The 20,330-nt window shown below is 34.6% G+C and overlaps 1 protein-coding gene across 1 annotated transcript in view; it reads right to left on the reverse strand.

Annotated features, from left to right (window-relative positions):
* Positions 1-19,782, reverse strand: part of Spata6 (spermatogenesis associated 6) — a 121,382-nt gene extending 101,600 nt beyond the window's left edge. The window contains exon 1 of the mRNA XM_077791295.1: positions 19,561-19,782. Within this exon, the coding sequence (XP_077647421.1) occupies positions 19,561-19,611 (51 nt within the window). The 5' untranslated portion in view covers positions 19,612-19,782. The remainder of the gene's footprint in view (positions 1-19,560) is intronic.
* Positions 19,783-20,330: the final 548 nt, after the last annotated feature.

Here is a 20,330-nt window from a genome sequence, read left to right on the forward strand (position 1 = left end):
GAACACACACATTACTTTCTTGCCCCCACATTCTTTATTACTTACATAACAAATATTAATATAACCTAAGGAGTAGAAACTCCTTACTACTCCATTCCATCTCCTCCTCATTTACTCCTACTAGGCACACATCAACTGCCGTCTCCTACACAATTTATTTTACACAAAAAAATGTTTTAAATTCTAATTAGCATTTGAAATTCTCTTAAGGTAAGATTATTATCTATGTGCTTTTTAATGAAGGGAGATGCCTCACTTCTTTTACTTGATTATAAATTCCATGAGGACAAAAATTTTATTTTCTTTATCATTTGTAGCAAAAGAAATGGACCATCAGTATTAAGAAGTTCAGAGATTATCTAGTCCACTTCAGACATTTTACACATGAAATCCAAGAAAGTTTAAGTGACCTACTCACTAAAAATAAATGAGTCATAAGATTAATACACTCAAAGCGCTTGGAACAGGTCCTGACAACATTCATCAATACTAACTACTGTTATTGTTAGCTTAAAACCCATATCACCTGTCATACCAACACACTCTATTGCACTGAATGATTAAGACTTTGTGTCCCTTTGTACACAGCAGTCAAGATTATTTTTTGGCCAGCTATTTTGCCTCCATTTCTCCCTTACTCTGTTTTCCACTTTTGCCCTAGTTTACTCACAATTGATCACTAAAATAAAGGTTCTCAACAAATATTCTATAGTATCATTTCCTACTCTATTCTCATTACAATCAAAATAAAGTCCCTCCAAATCTCTGCTATTTAACAAAGAAGTGGCTATCCACTTAGACCTTTAGATGTGGCTAGCCACATTTGAGATAGATGATAGACACAAAATATATACTGGGTTTTGAAGACTTAATATAAAACATATGTAAAATATCAATAAATTTTATATTAATTACATGTTGAAAGACTAATAATTTAATGTATTGATATAAATAAAATATACTATTAAAATTAATTTTATCTGCTACTTTAAATTTTTTCATGTAGCCACTAAAAATTTAAAAAAACATATATCCTTGGCTTGAATTTGAGGTCCATGTTGTATTTCTATTGCACAACACTGCTGTAATTGTGCTTACTGGAACTGCCAAGTCTCTTTCCAATTTGTAACATATGCAAGAAGGCATGAATGCTTTTCTCAAGTACAATGCTACAAATTCCGACATTTTAAAAAACAATATTTAATAACTATCCAAAAAGAAAGCAGGAAAAGGGAGGTTAATGAAAATCAGATGGGACAAATAGAAAATTATAAGCAAGGCAGTTTCCTTAAACCATATTCTTAAAGATTTAAAAGATCATAAACATGTTCATGGCTGTACTTACACTCAGAAATGAGCTGAAAAAGCTGTAATCTCTCATCTTTGGCTGACCTTGAAGTTCTGGTAAAGTTAGAAATGAAAACTAATGCCAACCTGCAAACTGCTTGCCAAGGCATAGAAAGCATACCCCAATATGCACACAAAGATCCTTAGCAAAAGCTAAGAGATTCATTGGTTCAAAGCATTTAAGGAAATATAAGTCACATCATTAACAGACCATAAGCTAACTAAGCAAAGACTTCAGTGGTCACACATGACACACAATTCATTCAGGAAAATAAATAAATAAATGAGCAGCAACAACAATAGTCAATAAACCTGAGGGATGAGACAGCCTGATTTACAGAATTCTACACTACATTATTTAAAATGTCGAGTTTTTTTTAAAAAAATTACCATATGCAAAGAAATACAAAGCTTGACCCACAAACTGAAAAAGCAGCCAATACTAATGTCCCTGAGGAGGCCCAGAATTTGGGCTTATTAAACAACAACTTAAAATCTATCATAAATATGTAGAAAGGATTAAAGGAAATCTTGACTAAAAAGCAAAAGGAAAGTTATCTATCTGATGATGCTATCTCATCAGATAGAGAATAACAATAGATACTAATTAAATATTTTAGAAGAACCAAACTGTTGAAAATTACCAAACTTTCATGAAAAATTCACTAAAGAAATTAAGAACAGACATGAGCTATCAGAAGAAAAAACTTAACTGAAAGTGTGTCAATTATTGTTATGGTTTAGATATGAGGTGTGGCCCCCAAAGCTCATGTGTAAGATAATGCAAGAATTTTCAGAAATGTAATGACAAGATTATGACCGGTGTGACCTAATCCGTGAACTAATCCTCTGCTGAGGATCGACTGGGTGAAAACTATAGGCAGGTAGGATATGGCTAGAGGAAGTAGATTGTGGGTGTTATATTTCATCCTTTGTTGAATGGAACTTTCTCTCTACTTCCCGGCTTTCATGTCCTGGGTTGCTTTCTCTATCAAGCCTTCCACTCAGAGGTTCTGCCTCACTTTGGGCCCAGAGCTGTGGCGTTGGAGACCATTCACTGAATCTCTGATACCATGAACCAAAATAAACTTTCCCTATACATTGTTTTTGTCAGGTCTTTCGGTCACAGTGACAAAAAAAAAAAAAAAAAAAAAAAAAGCTGACTTTTTTGATTACCCAAACTGAGGAACAAAAAAGTAGAATGAAAACAAAAATGAACATTCTGAGAGACCTAAAGGGACACCATCAAGCACAACACAATAAATATAGTGGGAACCCCAAATGGAGAGGAGAAAGGGCCAAGAAATAATGGATGAGCACTCCTAAGGTTTAAAGAAAAACAATCAACACATTCAATAAGATCAAAGAACTCCATGTTACACACATAATCAAATTTTCAGTAGAACATAGTCAAAAGAATTCTCAACAGAGAATTTTGAAAGCAAAAAGAGAAAACTGATTCATCAGGTTCCAGAAATCCTTAATAAGAATGAACATAACACCAGAATAAAGTGTGATGACTTATTTAAAGGAAGAAAACTTTCAATAATATCCAAAAAAAAGTATTCAAAAAGGAAGGACAATTAAGAGAGTCTCCAATAAACAACTGAAATAATTCATCACTAGAAGAACTTCCCTGAAAAGAAATATTAAACAGTCCCTCAGATTCAAATGAAAGGATACTAGATAGCACCTCAAAACCACATGAAAAAATAAGGAGCACCAGAAAGGGTGAATATAAAAAGTATATAAATATATTTTCCTCTTATTTCTCTAAAATAAAGGACAATTAAATAAAGCACCAATTATTATACTATGCTGATGGGCTTATATGTACAAAGACGCAGTTTATATGTGAATGATATTATGAAGAAGATGAGGGAGAACAGAACAAAACAACAGCATTTCAAAAGTGTACAACTGAAATTAAGTTGGTGTTAATCAGCACTATATTATTAAAAATGAATATGTTAACTGTAAATATCAGGACAACCACTTAAAATACTAAAAAAAGACACAAGGAAATTAAAATGGTACACTAGAAAAATAAGTCAGTTATGGAGGAATGGAGAAAGAAAAAAAGACATATAGAAATAAATAGTAAAATGATAGAATTAAATCTATCTTATGGTAATATTAAATGTAAATTAATTAAACATTCTAATTAAAAAAAAAAAAAAGAGCCAGGCACAGTGGTGCACACCTATAATCCTAGCAGCTTGGGAGGCTCAGGCAGGAGGATCATGAGTTCAAAGCCAGCTTCAGCAAAAGTGAAGCACTAAGCAACTCAGTGAGACCCAGTCTCTAGATAAAATACGAAATAGGGCTGGGTAGGTGGTTCCATGGTTGAGTGCTGAGTTCAATCCCTGGTACCAAAAAAGAGAGAGAGAGAGAGAAGCAGACTTGATTAAAAACTATCATCCAGCTGGGTGAGGTGATACATACCTGTAATCCCAACGACTCAGGGGACTAAGGCAAGAGAATTGCAATTTAGGGAGGCCCTAAGCAATTTACTAAAACCCTGTCTCAAAACAAAACAGAAGAGGGACTAGGAATATAGCTCAGTGGGCATGCCCCTGAGTTATATCCCCAATACCAAACAAACAAACTATCATACAGCTTCTTAACCCTGGATCTTAACAAAGGAACATGTACATCTGGATTAAAAGATGTCAGGCTCCGAGATCCTTCCTAAAGGCAAGCAACAGAAGCACTAACAAAGGAAAGGAACTATGTTCACTGAGAAACAACTGGAAGATTTAAATATCTTATCCAATAACCCAGACCCAGAACCCAGCATTAAAAAAAAAAAAATGACCTCAAAAGTGAACTTCAGAATAAAGCTCAAAAAAACAACATGTAATCATATTCAGCAAAAATAAGCAGCTCAACATTAGCAGTTATCTAGGGATGGAGGAAAGACCAATCCCTCTAAAAGAAATGTGTACATATGGCTCAAATCCCCCAGCAGCATCTACCCTGTGGCCCTAATTTATATAAACCATGTGGCACCCTCATTCCAACTCAGCATATATATACCCCCCTTTTAAGGTCTCCACAGATGATCCTAAAGCCTACAAAGTAGTCCATTTGGCTGCTAAGGAGACCTGAGCATACACCACCTCTACCTCATTTTGTAATCTCCAGTTTACTCTCTAAGTTTCAGTTCTTCTTCCTTTGACTTTTTGTCTACACAAAGAGAAGAAAAGAAGCTAGACACCAAAGGTTACATATATTGTAATGATTTTCATAATAGGGAGCACTTTCTAACAATAAGGAAAAACTAGAGATAAACACAACGTGGCTAAATTTCAAAACATTAGGCTGAGTGAAACAACAAAAAAATGACACAAAAGACTACTGTTGAGACCCAGAGAATAAGACAACAAGAGTATGGCATTTTGGGCATGGTGAGCAATTTTATCTAATGGAAATTAAAAGGCATTAGAACCTGCCTCAGACTCAGGGTCAAACTGACCTTCCTTTGTTTCTGCCCCACTGAGTATAGGGAAAAGCTTTCCACAAATTTCTCTTATCATCCCAACATCCAAATCCACCAAAGAAGAAACAGTCACCTTTACCTCCTTCTCTATTTTCACTGACTAAACTCACATCACAGGAAGACTGATCTGTAGACACACCTAGACTGTGTTTGTTACATAGCACTGTGCTATCAATTATAGTCTGTTCTAAGTGCAAAACAGAATTTGTCCCAGGCCATTGAATAGTCTTCATAAACCCAATTATTTCTCCTAAAAGTTACTGTTTCCCTAGAATTCCATATACTATGCCATCTCTATAGAAAAAATGAGTATAAGTTTTTGAATTATTTGGGCTAATGAGAAATCACGTTACTTTGATGTTTCTCTTTTGCACATTGTTAATATGTGTGTGTTTTCAAAAAAAAAACAAAAAAACTATTGTCTGACTCCATACTGTTACATGAGACACACTTGAGATTCAAAGATGCAAATGGGTTTGTAATAAGAGTATAGAGGAAATGTAGTATATAAGCTTTAACCAAATCAAGCTCCAGTGACTACAAATATCAGACAAAATACATTAAAACAGAGATTGTTACTAGAGACAAAGACAGCTTATAATTATGTAACAATTAAAAACACATGTAAGATAAATATCAAGATGACATAAGGTTATAAACATACATGCATTTACAGAAGCTCCCAAAGCACGAGAAAAAAATAGAGAAGCGTATCTACAAACACATGGCCAATAAGCAATGAAAACATGTTCAATCAGTCAACATTATTTGTCATTAGAAAAACACAAATCAAAACCACAATGAGATATTGCTTCCCATCTAGTAGGATGGCTAAAATAAAAATATAAACGAAAAAACAAAAAAATGGAATTCTCATATATCACTGATAGAAACATAAAATGGTGCAGCCATTATGGAAAAATGTTTGACAGTTCCTCAAAAAAATTAAAAAGAGTTACCATAAAATCCAGCAATTCCACTCTTGGGTATACACCCAATAGCATTGAAAGCAAAGGTCTACACAAAAAGGTACTCGCAGGTATGGCAGCATTATTCACAATATCAAAAAAGTAAACATAACCCAACTATTTGTCAACTAATAAATGGATAAGCAAAATGTGGTATATCCATAAATGGAATATTATTTAACCATAAAAATGAAAAAAAGAACTGATATATGCCACAACATGTATAAATGCTGTGCTTAGTAAAAGAAGTCAGACATAATGTTGCATATTATTTGTTTCTATTTATAGAAATGTACAGAATAGTCAAATCTGAACAATATCAGTTGTATTCAGGGGAAAGTGGAAAAGTTACTGATTCAAGATTTCTTTATTTGGAGATGAAAAGTTGTGGAATTAGTAGCAATTATTGAACAACTTTGAAAATACAATAAAATTTACTAAAATGTATACCTTATTATATGCCATTTGCATTATATCTCAAATAAAAAAGTAAAATGATAAAAAAGGTATACTGTAAAATCAGTAATCAGAAGAAAGCAGGAGAGGCAATCAGATAGATATCAGAAAGAAAAAGATTACCAAGCAGAAAGTGGAACATTTCTGATTGGATTAAAAATTTGATTGATAACACATAACAAAATTAATTCTATAAGCACCTAATCACAAAGTATTAAAGTAAATGAAGCAAAAAATTACACAATTAAATTTAAGTACTTCTTGCTCAGTAATTGATAAAATAAGCAATCAAACAATCATTAAAGACACAGAAGATATAAACAACAACATTCAGTAATTTGCCCTAATTGTCATTTACAATACGTCATCCAACATCAGAATGATCCACATTTTTTTCCAAGTTCACAGAAAAGCACATTAGATGATATTGTGGCTATAAAAAAAAAACTTCAATAAACATGAAAGGATTAAAATCATGCAATGTATATTTTTTAACCACAATGGAATTAAATTAGATATCAATAATATAAAAATATCTGGAAAAAAACCCTGAATATTTATAAATTAAACAATGCAATACTAAATCACTCATGGTTCAAAGAAGAAATTATAAGACAAATTAGAAAATACTTCCAACCACATAAAAATGAAAAAACAAAATATCAATATGGTATGATGTAATTAATTCAGTTCTAAAAGTTATATTGTAGTGTACAATTTTAGAAATTCACTTCAATTTTTTTTTTCTGCAGGAAGGACTTGACAAAATATAAGCCACATTCATGATAAAAGTTTACAGGAAACCAGGAACTAAAGGCAATTTCTTCAACTGATAAAACATTATCAGTGACAAACCCTAAGTCTGCCATCAAGCATATTTAATGTTGAAAGACTGAATGTTTGTTTCCTAATATCAGCATAAGACTAAGTTGGTCACTCTCAATACCTCTATTCCACAATGTAAGTTCTAGCCAGGGAAAAAGGGGAAAAAAAAGTATTTAAGTGATAAAAGACATACTGATTAAACATGAAGAAGCAAAATAATATATTTTCAGACAACACACTTGTGGCCTATATAAATATGCTACCTGAAAAAATAAAGAAGGAAGGTGAAGTCATAGGATCATATACAAAAATCAATTTTATATCTGGCAAAAACAATTTAAAATTTTTTTAAAATACCAGTAGTAAAAGGATCAAAACCATGAACAACTTAGGTATAAATTTAACAAAGTATGTGTAAAACATGCACACTGAAACTAGAAACATTACTGAAAGAAGATGAAAATCTAAATAAATGGAAATATATATAACAGGTTTATGGATTAAAAAACTAAATATTGTTAAGATATCAATTCTCCCAAAATTGACCTATAATTGCAGTGTCATCACAAGTACTAAGCAAACCAACAAAATTGACAGTAGATAAATATACTTCAAATGAAAACTAATGTTTTCATTTCACAATCTGAAATTTTTCAAAGACAAAAAAATTGAAATTAGAACAGGTGAAATGAAAAGAATTAGTACATTTTTTAAAAGACAAAATGAGAATCTTGGAAAATTAGATTAATAAAGTTAAAAATCCAATGAAGGATTTAAATTTTTGAATTAATAAATAAGAATTTAATACTGAAGAATCCTCTAAAAAACTAGAAGATACAAACATAAACATCTCTCTCTCTCTCTCTCTCTCTCTCTCTCTCTCTCTCTCTCTCTCTCTCTCTCACACACACACACACACACACACACACACAGAATGCACTTAAGAACCCAGGGAACAAATAAAGGTTCCAACACATACCTAGTGACACTATTAGAAGAAAAGCTAAGAGAGAACAGCAGAAACACTATTTAAAGGTATAATAACCAAGAATTTTCAGAGCTAAAGAAACCCATAAATTCTCAGATGGAAAGTATACACTCAGTGGAAAAAGAATGGAACTAAATCTATATATCTATATATCACAGTATACTGGAATACATCAAAGATAAAGTGCAAATATATTACCATAGTACAGGTTTTAAGATATCTCCATTAAAAACTGGTAGATATACAAGCAAAAGTATTTAATATGAAATTAAAGGTATTTCAGAGTAAATAAGCTTGATGTGATGATGACAGAACAAATGACACTACATATTATTTTCAAGTAAATAGTATTTTTAACAATTAGAAAGTATTCAGATGGAATGGAAATAAAAATAGTATCATGCAGACCATTTTTCACTACTGTCATGGATTTTTACATGTGCTTGTCTGAGATAAAAAGACTCAGCTGGTAAAATATTATTTTGGAGTGTGCCTGTGAGGTGTTTCCTGAATACCTTAGTATTTGAATCAACAGCCTGAGTAAAGAGAAGCTGCCCTTATCAATGGGGGCAGGCATCAATCTGTTGTGGATCAGGACAGAACAAAAAGAGCAAAAACAGAAGCTTTGTTCTCCTTGAACTGGGACAGTCATATTATACCTTTTGATCTCTGAGACTTATACTACTGGCTCTTCAGGTTCTCAGGCCTTTGCACTCGAACTGAATTATACCACCGAGTTGTAAGAATGTGTATTATAGGACTACTCTGCCTCCATATCAAGTGAGGAAATTTCTGTAATAAACTATATATATCCTATTGGTTCTGTTTCTCAGGACACTAATAACCTACCCAAATGCAATTATTAAAATACCACAATAAAAGATGACATGTATGTGTCTATGTAGGTGTGCAGGTATATAATTAGTATTGGGGAGGTAGAATAGGAGCAAATTTGTACATGTGTATATACGTAAGGATTGACATAAATGCTTAAATAGCTTATATAGTACTGTACAAATTGCAATAAAAATTATAAACTATGCAGTGCCAAATAATTTAAAAGAATACTATCACTACTTTTGTGGTGCTAACTAAGCAGCACTTGGAAGTAAATCAAGAGCCTTAAAGCAGATATTACCATGAGGCAAATATTAAGAAATGCAGAGGAAGGACAAATACAAAACTTAGAATAGTGATTACTCAAAAGGACGAAGGACGATTTTATTAGGAAGAGACATACAGGAGGCTTCACCTTCATATGTAATGTTTTGCTTCTTAAGCTGGTAAGAAGGTATATGGGTATTCATGTTACTCTTTATAACTTTATGTCTGAAATATTTAAATAAAACTTTATAAATAAGTACAAAAAATGAAAATCTCATCTATAAACATAAACAAAAGAGCCTAAATTTTTTTAATATTTTATTTTTTAGTTGTAGATGAACACAATATCTTTATTTTTTTATGTGGTGCTGAGGATGGAACCCAGGGCCTCCCACGTGCTAGGCGAGCGCTCTACTGCTGAGCCACAACCCCAGCCCAAGCCTAAAATTTTTAAAAAGCCAATTAAATCCAGTGTTTTAAACAGTGAAAAGCTAAAAAAAGAATTTATGAAAGAAAATGGAAAGTGTTTGACATCAAAAAGTGTTTTTTTACAAAAAATGAAAGCAATATTTCATTAGATCGAAATATATTCAAAATAATTCAGCACTGAAGATATTTTTATAATTAGAAAATAAGAGGTATTATATTAACTCAATTCATGAAAACCCGGCACTCAATATTATATTATGTTGAACTACATATGAAATATCAGAGATTTAAAAAAAAACAACAATGTGGTTCATTATCAGTAACCCCTTAAGTTTCTGGTTAAAAACTTCAGAAGCATAATTTAAAGTCAGAAAAAAAAAGAAAAAGAAAAGAAAAAACCACAGGGCAGGGGCTGTAACTCAGTGGTAGAGCACTTGCCTTGCACATGTGAGGCACTGGGTTCGATCCTCAGCACCACATAAAAATAAAAAAAGATATTGTGTTCATCTACAACTAAAAAAAAAAATTTAAAAACCACAAAGATGCCAACTGTTTTCCCTATTATTTAAAATAATATTGAAGATAATAGGCAATGGCATAAGTAAGGACAAAGAAAAAGAAAAGGATTATATAAGAGAAGCCAAAACTATATATTTGCAGAGAACATGATTTTTCACATAAAAATCGAGGTAACTATTAGAATGAATTTGAAATATTAGCAATGTTGCTGAATCCAAAATTAAAATAAAAAACATGCAACAAAGATGCCCAAAGATGTAATAAAAACTTTCATGGGAGCACAATTTATAATATCCCCAACTGCAACCAATGAAAATGTCCATCAACAATAGAATGGATAAATAAAGGATGGTATATTCATATAAGGGGATTAAAATTACTATTGCACTTCACAAAAATCACATGGATGGGTTTTTACAAAGAAATTAGACATAAAAGAGTTTATATAAGACAGGTAAATATAGAGTGGGCAAGCCAGTATACTTCAAAAGTTCTGAGTATACTGTGATGGAAGGAGGACAGGAAGGAATATAGGCAGAGTAGCTGAGAAGGTGAAATCCCAATGGGGTAATCTGAGTTGCTGATAATATTCTAATTCTTAGTGATTATGCACTAAGGATTTGTGTACTTTCCGAATATATGCTACAGTTTAAATGTTAATTTAAAAAAATTAAGCCTGGTACGGTGGTGCACGCCTGTAATCCCAGCAGCAGGGGAGGCTGTGGCAGGAAGATCGCGAGTTCAAAGCCAGCCTCAGCAAAAGCAAGGTGCTAAACAACTGAGTGAGACCCTGTCTCTAAATAAAATACACAGTAGGGTTGGGGATGTGGTTCTGGGGTTGAGTGCCCCTGAGTTTAATTCGCATTACCAAAAAGAAAAAACTAGATCAACAGCACACAATAGAATAAATGTAATTTTTATTTGTTAATTAAAATAAATTTGCTAATTTTTTTAAAAAACCTATACTCTTTATTTACCAGCAACAAAAAAATGACAAAATGAAACAAGAGTATTACTAAAATAAAACAAACACAAAGGAGAAATATAAGCTTCAGCTGTAAGATTTTTTAAATACTTTTAGTTATAGATGGCACAATACCTTTTTAAAATTTATTTATATTTATGTGGTGCTGAGGATCATACCTAGTGCCTCACATATGCTAGGCACCACTGAGCCACAACCCTAGCCCTTAGCTGTAAGATTTTTTGAAAATTATATTGCATATAACCAATAGAGGTTTAATGTCCAAACATATTCAGCAAGAAGAAAAAAAAAACTCCCACATTTCTCAAGAGCCGAAGATGTGACTTCTGGTTAGTCACAGAAAAATAAATTACTAGGACCAGAGACTGGAGGTATATAGCCACAATCCAAGGAATATGTAAGAAGCAAGCTAGAAAAGGCAAGAGAATCCTTCTCTGCTACTCTCTTCAGAGGGAGCTGTGCCCTGCTGACATGTTTACTCTGCACTTCTGGCTTCCAGCAATTTTAGAGAATAAATTTCTGTTGTTTGAAGACACCAATTTTTCACAAGTCCTAGAACTAATATGATACCCCAAGATTTCATTTCTACATCTACTCCTTATGAGCACTGGGTCTGCATTCAAAAAGAACCAAAACATTCCTTTTATAACAACTATTTTGTAACCCTATCTACACACATTAACAAAAAAATAAATCAATGACTTAACTGAAATTTTAAAAGAAAAATAAAGAACTAATTTATAATAAAATACATATTTTTACATGTAAATGCTAGGGAAGGACCAAGTTGAAATGTATATTTGTATCTACATAAAATCCATGTGAAATTGAGAGTTTCAAATATGGAATATAAGTGACACATACTAGCAACTCAAACAAGCAGGACAAACATTGGTGGTGTATTTTACAAAAAAAAGGAAAAAAAAGTTTTAACACAGTTTCAAATAAAGCAAAGTACGAAACTTCCTGAATTTACATGGCAATTTCTGAAAAATTTACTATACTTTAAAACTCTTCTTTAAAAAATTTAAATGACTAGTTATACCTAAAAAATTGGATTATTATCCATCTCTAATAATTAAAAACATTTTCTCATCTACATACAGTATCCCCTCCATCTGTGTTTTCACTTTCTGTGGTTACAGTTATTCCTGTTTAATCCAGTCCAAAAAGATTAAATGGAAAATTCCAGAAATAAACAATGCACAGTTTTTAAATTGTTGCCATTCTGAGTAGCATAATGAAATATCATGCTGTCATGACCCATCCAGCCTGGGATATGATTCATTCCTTTGTCTACAGTATCCACGCTGTATACACTATCAACCAATTAGTCACTTAGTAGCCATCTTGGTTATCAAATTGAAACAAACAGTACTTGTGTTCCAGCAACTTTTATTTTACTTAATAATGACTCCAGCAATTCAAATATGCCAAAGAAAAGCCATAATGTAATTTCTTTAAATGAAAAGGTAAAAGTTCCTGACTCAATAAGAACAAAATTGTTTGCTAAGGTTGCTAATATCCATGGTAAGAATAAATCTTTTATCAGTGAAATTGTGAAGAAGGAAAAAGAAATTTGTTCTAGTTTTGTAGTTGCAGTTCAAACTGCAAAAGCTCCAAACACAGTCCATGATAAGGGTTTAGTTAAGATTGAAAAGACATTCGACTATAGGTTTTGGTACTATCTGCAATTTCAGGCATCCAATGGGGGTCTTAGAACATATCTTCTGCCAATAAGGGGAGACTACTGTATTAAGAGGGAAACCAAGTCATGCATAATACAATACAATTAATACTAATAGGACTTCCCAAGCACTATGACAAACAATGGGTGTCAATAAATGTCTAAAATTCTCCCAACAGCACATACACACCCTTGAGAACAACCAATATGGACATTAGGAGATACTTACAAATACACTCACTGGAACATTATAAAATAAAAAAGGGGAAACTACTGGTATTTAAAGCCAATCAATAGAAACAGGTGCAGAGATGCATGCCTATAATCCCAGCAATTTGGGAGACTGCAAGTTAGAGACCACCCTTGGCACTTAGCAAGATCCTGTCTCAAACTTAAAAAAAGTTGAAAAGGTCTGGGGATGTATCTTAGTGGCACAACACCCCTGGATTCAATCCCCAGTACTACATATATACATACATACATACATACACACACACACACACACACACACACACACACTATCATAGGAGAACAAAAATGAACTAGATCTGCAAAAATCAATACTGACAAATCTCAAAAATAACAAAGTAGAAAAAGCAAGCTGCCTACAGTAAGAAACTCTTGGTGGAAAATTTTTAAACAAACAAAACAATAGGAAAGGTAGTATATAGACACACAAATATGTAGTAAAAGTACAAAAGCCTGAATGAAGAATAAAATGCTCCAACTATTGATTATACCCTAACTCTAGGAAGGGAGAAAGGAAAATGGAGTCAGAAAGAGGTATAAATGAGGCCTCAATTATATCTGTAAATTTTATTTCTTAAAAACAAAAACATGCACTGAACATAAAATGCATCATTGTTAAATGTGGGTAGGCCATAGTGTTCAGTATTTATATTTTTTTATGTAAATCCTAAGTATTTTATAATTTAAAAAGTTTCTAAATCTACATTCCAGGAAAATTTGCCACCAACTATATAGCATGACTGTGACTGAGACACTACTGCACAGTATCCTGAGTAAGGATCATAAAGATGAACAAGTGTTCAGAAGAGTAGTGACGGAAGAGGACCCCTGTCTATTTGCCTCAATGTTATCATTAATTTGAGTTAGATAATGTGGTAAAGTAGGCATGCAGAAAGGAAGGAAGGAAGGAAGGAAGGAAGGAAGGAAGGAAGGAAGGAAGGAAGGAAGGAAGGAAGGAAGGAAGGAAGGAATTATTTAACTCCAAACTGACATTCATATATAGCATAGAAAATGGACTGGTTTCACTGCCTCAGCATTGGCATTGAGCTTTACTTCCATTTATCCCTTCTATTTTCCCAAATAATCTCAGAGAAACTGATACCCTAAATAAAAGGAGCAACAAGGTAAAGAGAGAAGGCAGCAAAAAAGTACTTCTTCCAATGAAAGATAATATATTTCAAATATTAAAAATATTTATTGAAAAAAATGTTAAGTATTGGGAAATATAATTCTTTTGATGCTCTTAAAAAACAAATTACTTGGCCTATCTTATTATTCTCTAAAGATTCATTGAGAAAAGTCACACTTTTCTCCCAGCAATATATTTTCCCTCAAGTCAGGTGGTTCTGTTCAGCAACACAAAATGCTGCATAATACATCCAAACCTTTCATATTTACTGCTCTCATATTAGATATTATAACACATATTACAATATGAGATTACTACTAATGTAAGATAACATCAACAGCAACAAAACACGTAAGGGAGGAGAAAGGTTATACTTGCAACAGACAAGAAGAAACAGAACATTTAACTTCCAATTTATAGGAATTGGGAAAAAGTTATATTTAACCACAAAAGAAAAAAAATCAGGTACTAACACAACATGAGATATTCTATATCTTAGTCTGGTCTCTTCAAAAGATAATGTCCATAAAAAGATTTTTATAAGAATGAATGCTCAGAGTAGTTTTATCCATGACAATTGCAACCTGGAAACAACTCAAATACAATGGATAGCATCAAACTAAAAAGCTTCTTCACAACAAAGGAAGCAATCAACTGAGTAAAGAGACAACCTCTGGAATAGAAAAAGAATTTCCAAATCCTTTATCTGATGAAGAGTTCATTCCAAAGCACACATGGATCAAAAGAACTCAATAGCAAGAACACAAAAACCTGATTTAAAAATGGGTAAAGGGCCTGAATAGACATTTCTCAAAAGAAAGACACACAAATGGCCAACAGGAATTTTATTAAAAGGTGCTCCCATCTCTAATCAAAGAAATGCAAATCAAAACCACACTAAGATATCACCTCACAGTTAGAATGGCTGTTATCAAAAAGACAAAAGATAGAAATGAAGAACAAAATGCTTATTGGCAAAGAGTGTGGAGAAAAGGAAACCCTTGCATTAGGTTGGTGGAAATATAAATTAGTATAGCCATTACAAAAAAACATATGGGGTTTCTTCAAATAATTAAAAATAGAACTACCATATGATCTTGCAATTATACTTCTCTCTATATATCCAAAGGAAATCAAATCATTTCCTTTGAAAGGAAGAGTGTAGAAAAGGTATCTGCAGGCCCAAATTCATTGCTGCATTATTTCCAATAGTTAAGATGCAGAATCAGCTTAATTTTCCACCAGTGGATGAATGGATTTTTTAAAATGTGGCATATATTTTTTGCCCAAACCACTGTTGAACCTTAAAAAAACAAAAAAGGAGATCCTGTCATTTGCAACAACATGCATAAATCTAAAGGACTAAATAAAATAATTGTATGCTAAATAAAATAAGCCAGGTACAGAAAAACAAACAGTGCATTATTTCATTTATACCAGAATTTAAATCTAAAACATTCAAACTCATGAGAGCAGAGTGTAGAATGGTGGTTATCAGGGTCTGGTAAATGGTATAGGAAATGAGGAGATGTTGGGATGCAAAGTTTCTCTTAAGGTAAATAAGCTCTGAAGATATATTGTATAACATAGGATTATAGTTAATAATAATGGATTATATACTTTAAAAATCCAAAGAAAATAGATCTTAAGATCTACTTAAGATGACATACAAAAAAAGCTTGTGAGACAATGGGTATTCTAATTATCTTTAATCATTTCATAATGCATACATATGTGAAAACATCATTTTATACATTGAATATGTCCATTTTTATTTGTCCATTAAAAAAGAATGGGTTAATGTACACATGCAAGAGAATACAATTCAGAGGAATAAATCAGAGATGTACATAACAGTTGAACCTCAAAACCATGCTGGGCAGATACAAAATACTGAAAACTACACACTTCAACTACTAAGTTCAAGAACTGGCAAACTAATCTAGAGTAAAAGAAATCAGAATAGTGGTTCTTTTTGCATGTGGCTTGAAAGGAGCATGAGGGAAGTTTGTGGTGTGATGGAAGGGTTCTAAATCTCAAATGCATGAATATATCTAAATTCACTGTAAATAAAAAGAGTAACATCATGGAAATGGAAAAAATAGAATTGCTCTATATTAAAATGATTAATAAAGAACTAACACATTGTCAAATTCACATGTAAACTTTGGATCTTAGTTTGAAAAAATTCACTATAAAGTTATTCTTTTGAGAATACAGAAAACCTGAACATGGATTAGATATTAGGAAATTATCATTAATTGCTATTTGTGTGATAATACTGCAGTATCTAAGAGTGGAGCATCATGATGAAAACAATTTGCTTTGAAATTTTCAGCAAGAAATATTTTATTTTTATGCATATATACAGTGAAATCAAATAAATGTACATAGGTCATGGGATACAAGTTATTCATTGAATGATTCTTCAAACTCCAGGTCTGAAATTTTTCACTTAAAAACTTGGGAGAAAGATCAATTTTCATAGATACAGGGTGATCTCCAAGATATATTAAGTGAAGACAAAAAAAATCAACATAAAGAAGAGTTTATGTAATATACTGCCTATTATTTAAGAATAGAAGGAAAGTTAAGAAAAGAGGGAGTATGTGTATATCAGTTTATACTACAAACAATAAAAATGGTTACCTTTTATCAGATAGGAGACAGAGAGACGGGAAGTAAAACTTCCCTCAGTATATCATTTTATAGTTCTGAATTTTATAGTTCTGTCATTTAAAAAATAAATTGAAATAAAATAAATTTAAAAAATAAATTATTTAAAAAATAAATTGAAAAAGAAAAACTATAATCATAAAGATGTTTAAAATATCTCTAGTCATATGACTCCTCTATACAATAAAAGTCAAATTAATCAAACTTGTTTAACTTATATGATTGCTAATAGTATTTTGCTCCTTCTGAGAATCAGCCATATTTAAAAGGTTTCTACTGGAAAGAAAACTTGGCATCTTGTTGCAGATCTGCCCCTAAAATAGCTGTGCAACACTGCACAAGCAATTTAGTCCCTGTAAAAGGGACTACATGCAAAGACTTCTTAGAACTATAAAATTCTGTAGCTCAAATGTTTATTTTTTAAAATAAGAATATTTTCACTTACATAGTTTTCTTTAGCTTTGATGAATAACAAAGCCCCAATATACATTATTTATTTTCTGTGGTACAACTAATACAGAGAAGTCAAAATAGTGAGATAAAATGTATTTTTTCTGACTCCTTCGGGTAATAGTCAGTTGCAGCAGAGTACTTCCTCTTTAGCAAGTTTGTATTGGCAATTGAGTGAAGTGGCAGCTAGCCTGTCAGACAGCTGTATGCCCAGGCTGCTAAATCCATTGGTTACAAAGTGGGGAAGAAGCAGCCAATAACAAAGTCATATTGAGTTTTACTAACTGCCCAGAACAAGAGGTTTAAGAAGCTTCATGTAATCTTCTGCAAAACTACTTACTTTACAAAAAAAATAAATAAATCAAATAATCAGCTTGAGATGCAAACATATAATGCTAATGATAGTTTCAGAGTAAACCTGCTGCAGGCTTGAACAGAAAACAAAAGCCCCAGAAATTTCCTTCCTATTTTGTGCCCCTCACAAGCTTCTTTTTTAAAGACTAACAAAAGATCTAAAACAGTTCTGTGACTTTTCTGCAGGTTTAAGATCCCTGCAGCAGCAACCTCATTCAAAGTGAAGAAGGATATGGAAGAAAGAGAGGCATCTTGAAGCTCAGGTTAAGTGAAGAAAAAACTGCCTGTAGGGCATGCAGGAAGGAACTGCAGATGGGCCCCTGGGGCAGCACCCAGGGAAGTGGTGGTGAATATTTAAGTAAGAAGAAGAAATGGAATTTGTTCCAAACTGTTTAAAGGTCTGTATCTACAGAACTAGAGGGGGGAGTGAAGGGCTCTTGGGAGGATTTCCTCTAGAAAAAATAGGTTTGAGCTTTGTCTAAAGAGGAAAATTAGAAGGTTCTCTAGCAAATGCAAGGGAAGGAATTTTAAAACCCTTGGAAGGATCTGCAGCTATCAAATTGGATGAAGTTTTCTCATACATGGAGGCTCTCTGCCTCAGCTGGATTGCCACAGGAGGCTGGGGAAAAGGTACTTTTCAGTAAGTCTGGAGATGACTGGGTGGTGGCATTGCAAGTTTGGAGAATGAGGAGTTCCCTTCTAAAAGCTAAAGAGACTTTTGTGAAACAACTGGGAGGATGAGAAGGGATTCCTCGCAAAGTCGGAAGTCTGGAGACTCCAGAGGCCTGAACTAATTTCTTTTTTTTTTTTTTTTGAGTCCTTTAATCACAGCCAAAAATGGAAGAAAGAAAGAAAGAAAGAAAGAAAGAAAGAAAGAAAGAAAGAAAGAAAGAAAGAACTGACTAAAACACTATTCTTTATTATTCATAACTTTCTTTCCTGATTCCCTAATCATTCCTTTTCATAGATATAAAAAACAGAGGTGTGCTTTTTATCTTGGGTCCCTCACCTGGAACTGTCCATTTTATAGGTGGTAAAACTATCACGAAAAGCTTAAAAATGTAAAAACATGCAGATGAAAAAGCCAGGCACATGCCTATAATCCCAGTGGCATGGGAGGCCGAGGCAGGAGGATCGAGATTTTAAAAATAAAATCCAAAAAAAAAAAAAAAAAGAAAGAAAGAAAATCAAGTCAACTGTCTAGAGACAGCTTAATGGAGAAAGTTTAAGTTTCATGGAGAAAGGGAGACATGGGTGGTCACCTTCTCTTCATGTCTATCTGAACTAATTTCTGAGGAGTTGGGTTTCTCGGGTGTGGCCTCGGGAGGAGACAACAGGGCACTTTGTGTAACAATGCCACATTTCACTTGTTGGACGTGGGGAATCCGCCCTATGACTGAGAATAAAGGCCCCCGTCGTCACTAACGGGAAGCCTGGAACCGTGTCTAAAAGGGTGTGCCTGCAGCAATTGGGGAGGAAATGCCACACGCACCCCAGGCCCGGGACAAGGGACGGTAATACTTTCTCACTAAGCCAACAGGAGAAGCAGAGAAGCGTTTGAAAAGAGCACCACCGCTCCCAACTCACTGGAAAGTTGGAGGAAAGTGAGGAACTCTGGAGAGTTCGGAAATGATTTGAAAGCAACCCAACTGGAAGCTGGGATAAAACCAGAAAAACTGAGGTGGGCGTCAAGGCCTCGGCGTGGTCGGGAGTGGGAGGGTGTTCAGGACTTCGAGGTGGCGGAGGACCGAAGTGACGTGGGGGTACTGTTCCCCGGCGATGAACCGGAGGGTGAAGGAGACTTTGAGGGATTCCGGGCTCTCGGAGGTGATGGGAGGGAGGCAAATCTGAGGCAGCTGCTGCGGGGGTAGAGGGGGTTCCACCGTACTCACTGAGCGGATCTCCAGCGCCAGGGCGCATTGCAGCGCCTTTACCTTCGGCATCTGCCCGGGATCGGGCGGCGGGGAGGGACCCCGGCCACGGGCCCGAATGAGGCGGGGAGACGCGGGGCGGGACGGGGACGGGGAGGAGACGAGGTGGCGGCGGCGGTGGCAGCTGTGGCCCCCAGGCCGGGGCCCGCGGTCCAGCCTGGGTCCCGCCCGAGTAGCAGCAGAGCGCGGGGCGCGGACTCGTTGTCATGGCAGCCGGGGGGTGGGGCCGGAAGAGAAGCCGGACGGGGACGCGCGAGGACGAGCGGCCGGGGCGGGGCTTAGCGAAAGCCGGACGGGGCGTGGCCAGGAGGAGGCGGGGCTTCCTACGGGGCGGGGGGCGGGGCCGGGCGTTCTTCTGTGACGTCAAGCGGTGGGCTCACAGGCAGCGCAAGGAGAGAACAGCTAGACCATGGGGCAGTGCAGAGGTCAGGGAGTTGGCCTCAGAAGCCCCGAGTTCCAACCTGGTGATGGCCACTTGAGCTAGTGGCGACCCTTGTGGCCTCAGTTTCCCCAACTGTAAAATAATAATCATTAGTCCTCCTACTTGAATCTCAGGGTACAGTTTTCAAAGCCGCATGAAGAACTGAGGACCAGAGATCTGCCCAACCCAAAGCAGAACTGAGATTGAAACCTGGGGACCGTCAAGTAAAACCCCAGTTGCCTTTCTGAGAAGAGGGGCTTGAATCATCACGATCTTCTTACTGGTCTCCCATTTTCTGATTCTTTGTTAC

Source organism: Urocitellus parryii, chromosome 11 (genome assembly GCF_045843805.1).
Source record: "Urocitellus parryii isolate mUroPar1 chromosome 11, mUroPar1.hap1, whole genome shotgun sequence".
Lineage (NCBI taxonomy): Eukaryota > Metazoa > Chordata > Mammalia > Rodentia > Sciuridae > Urocitellus > Urocitellus parryii.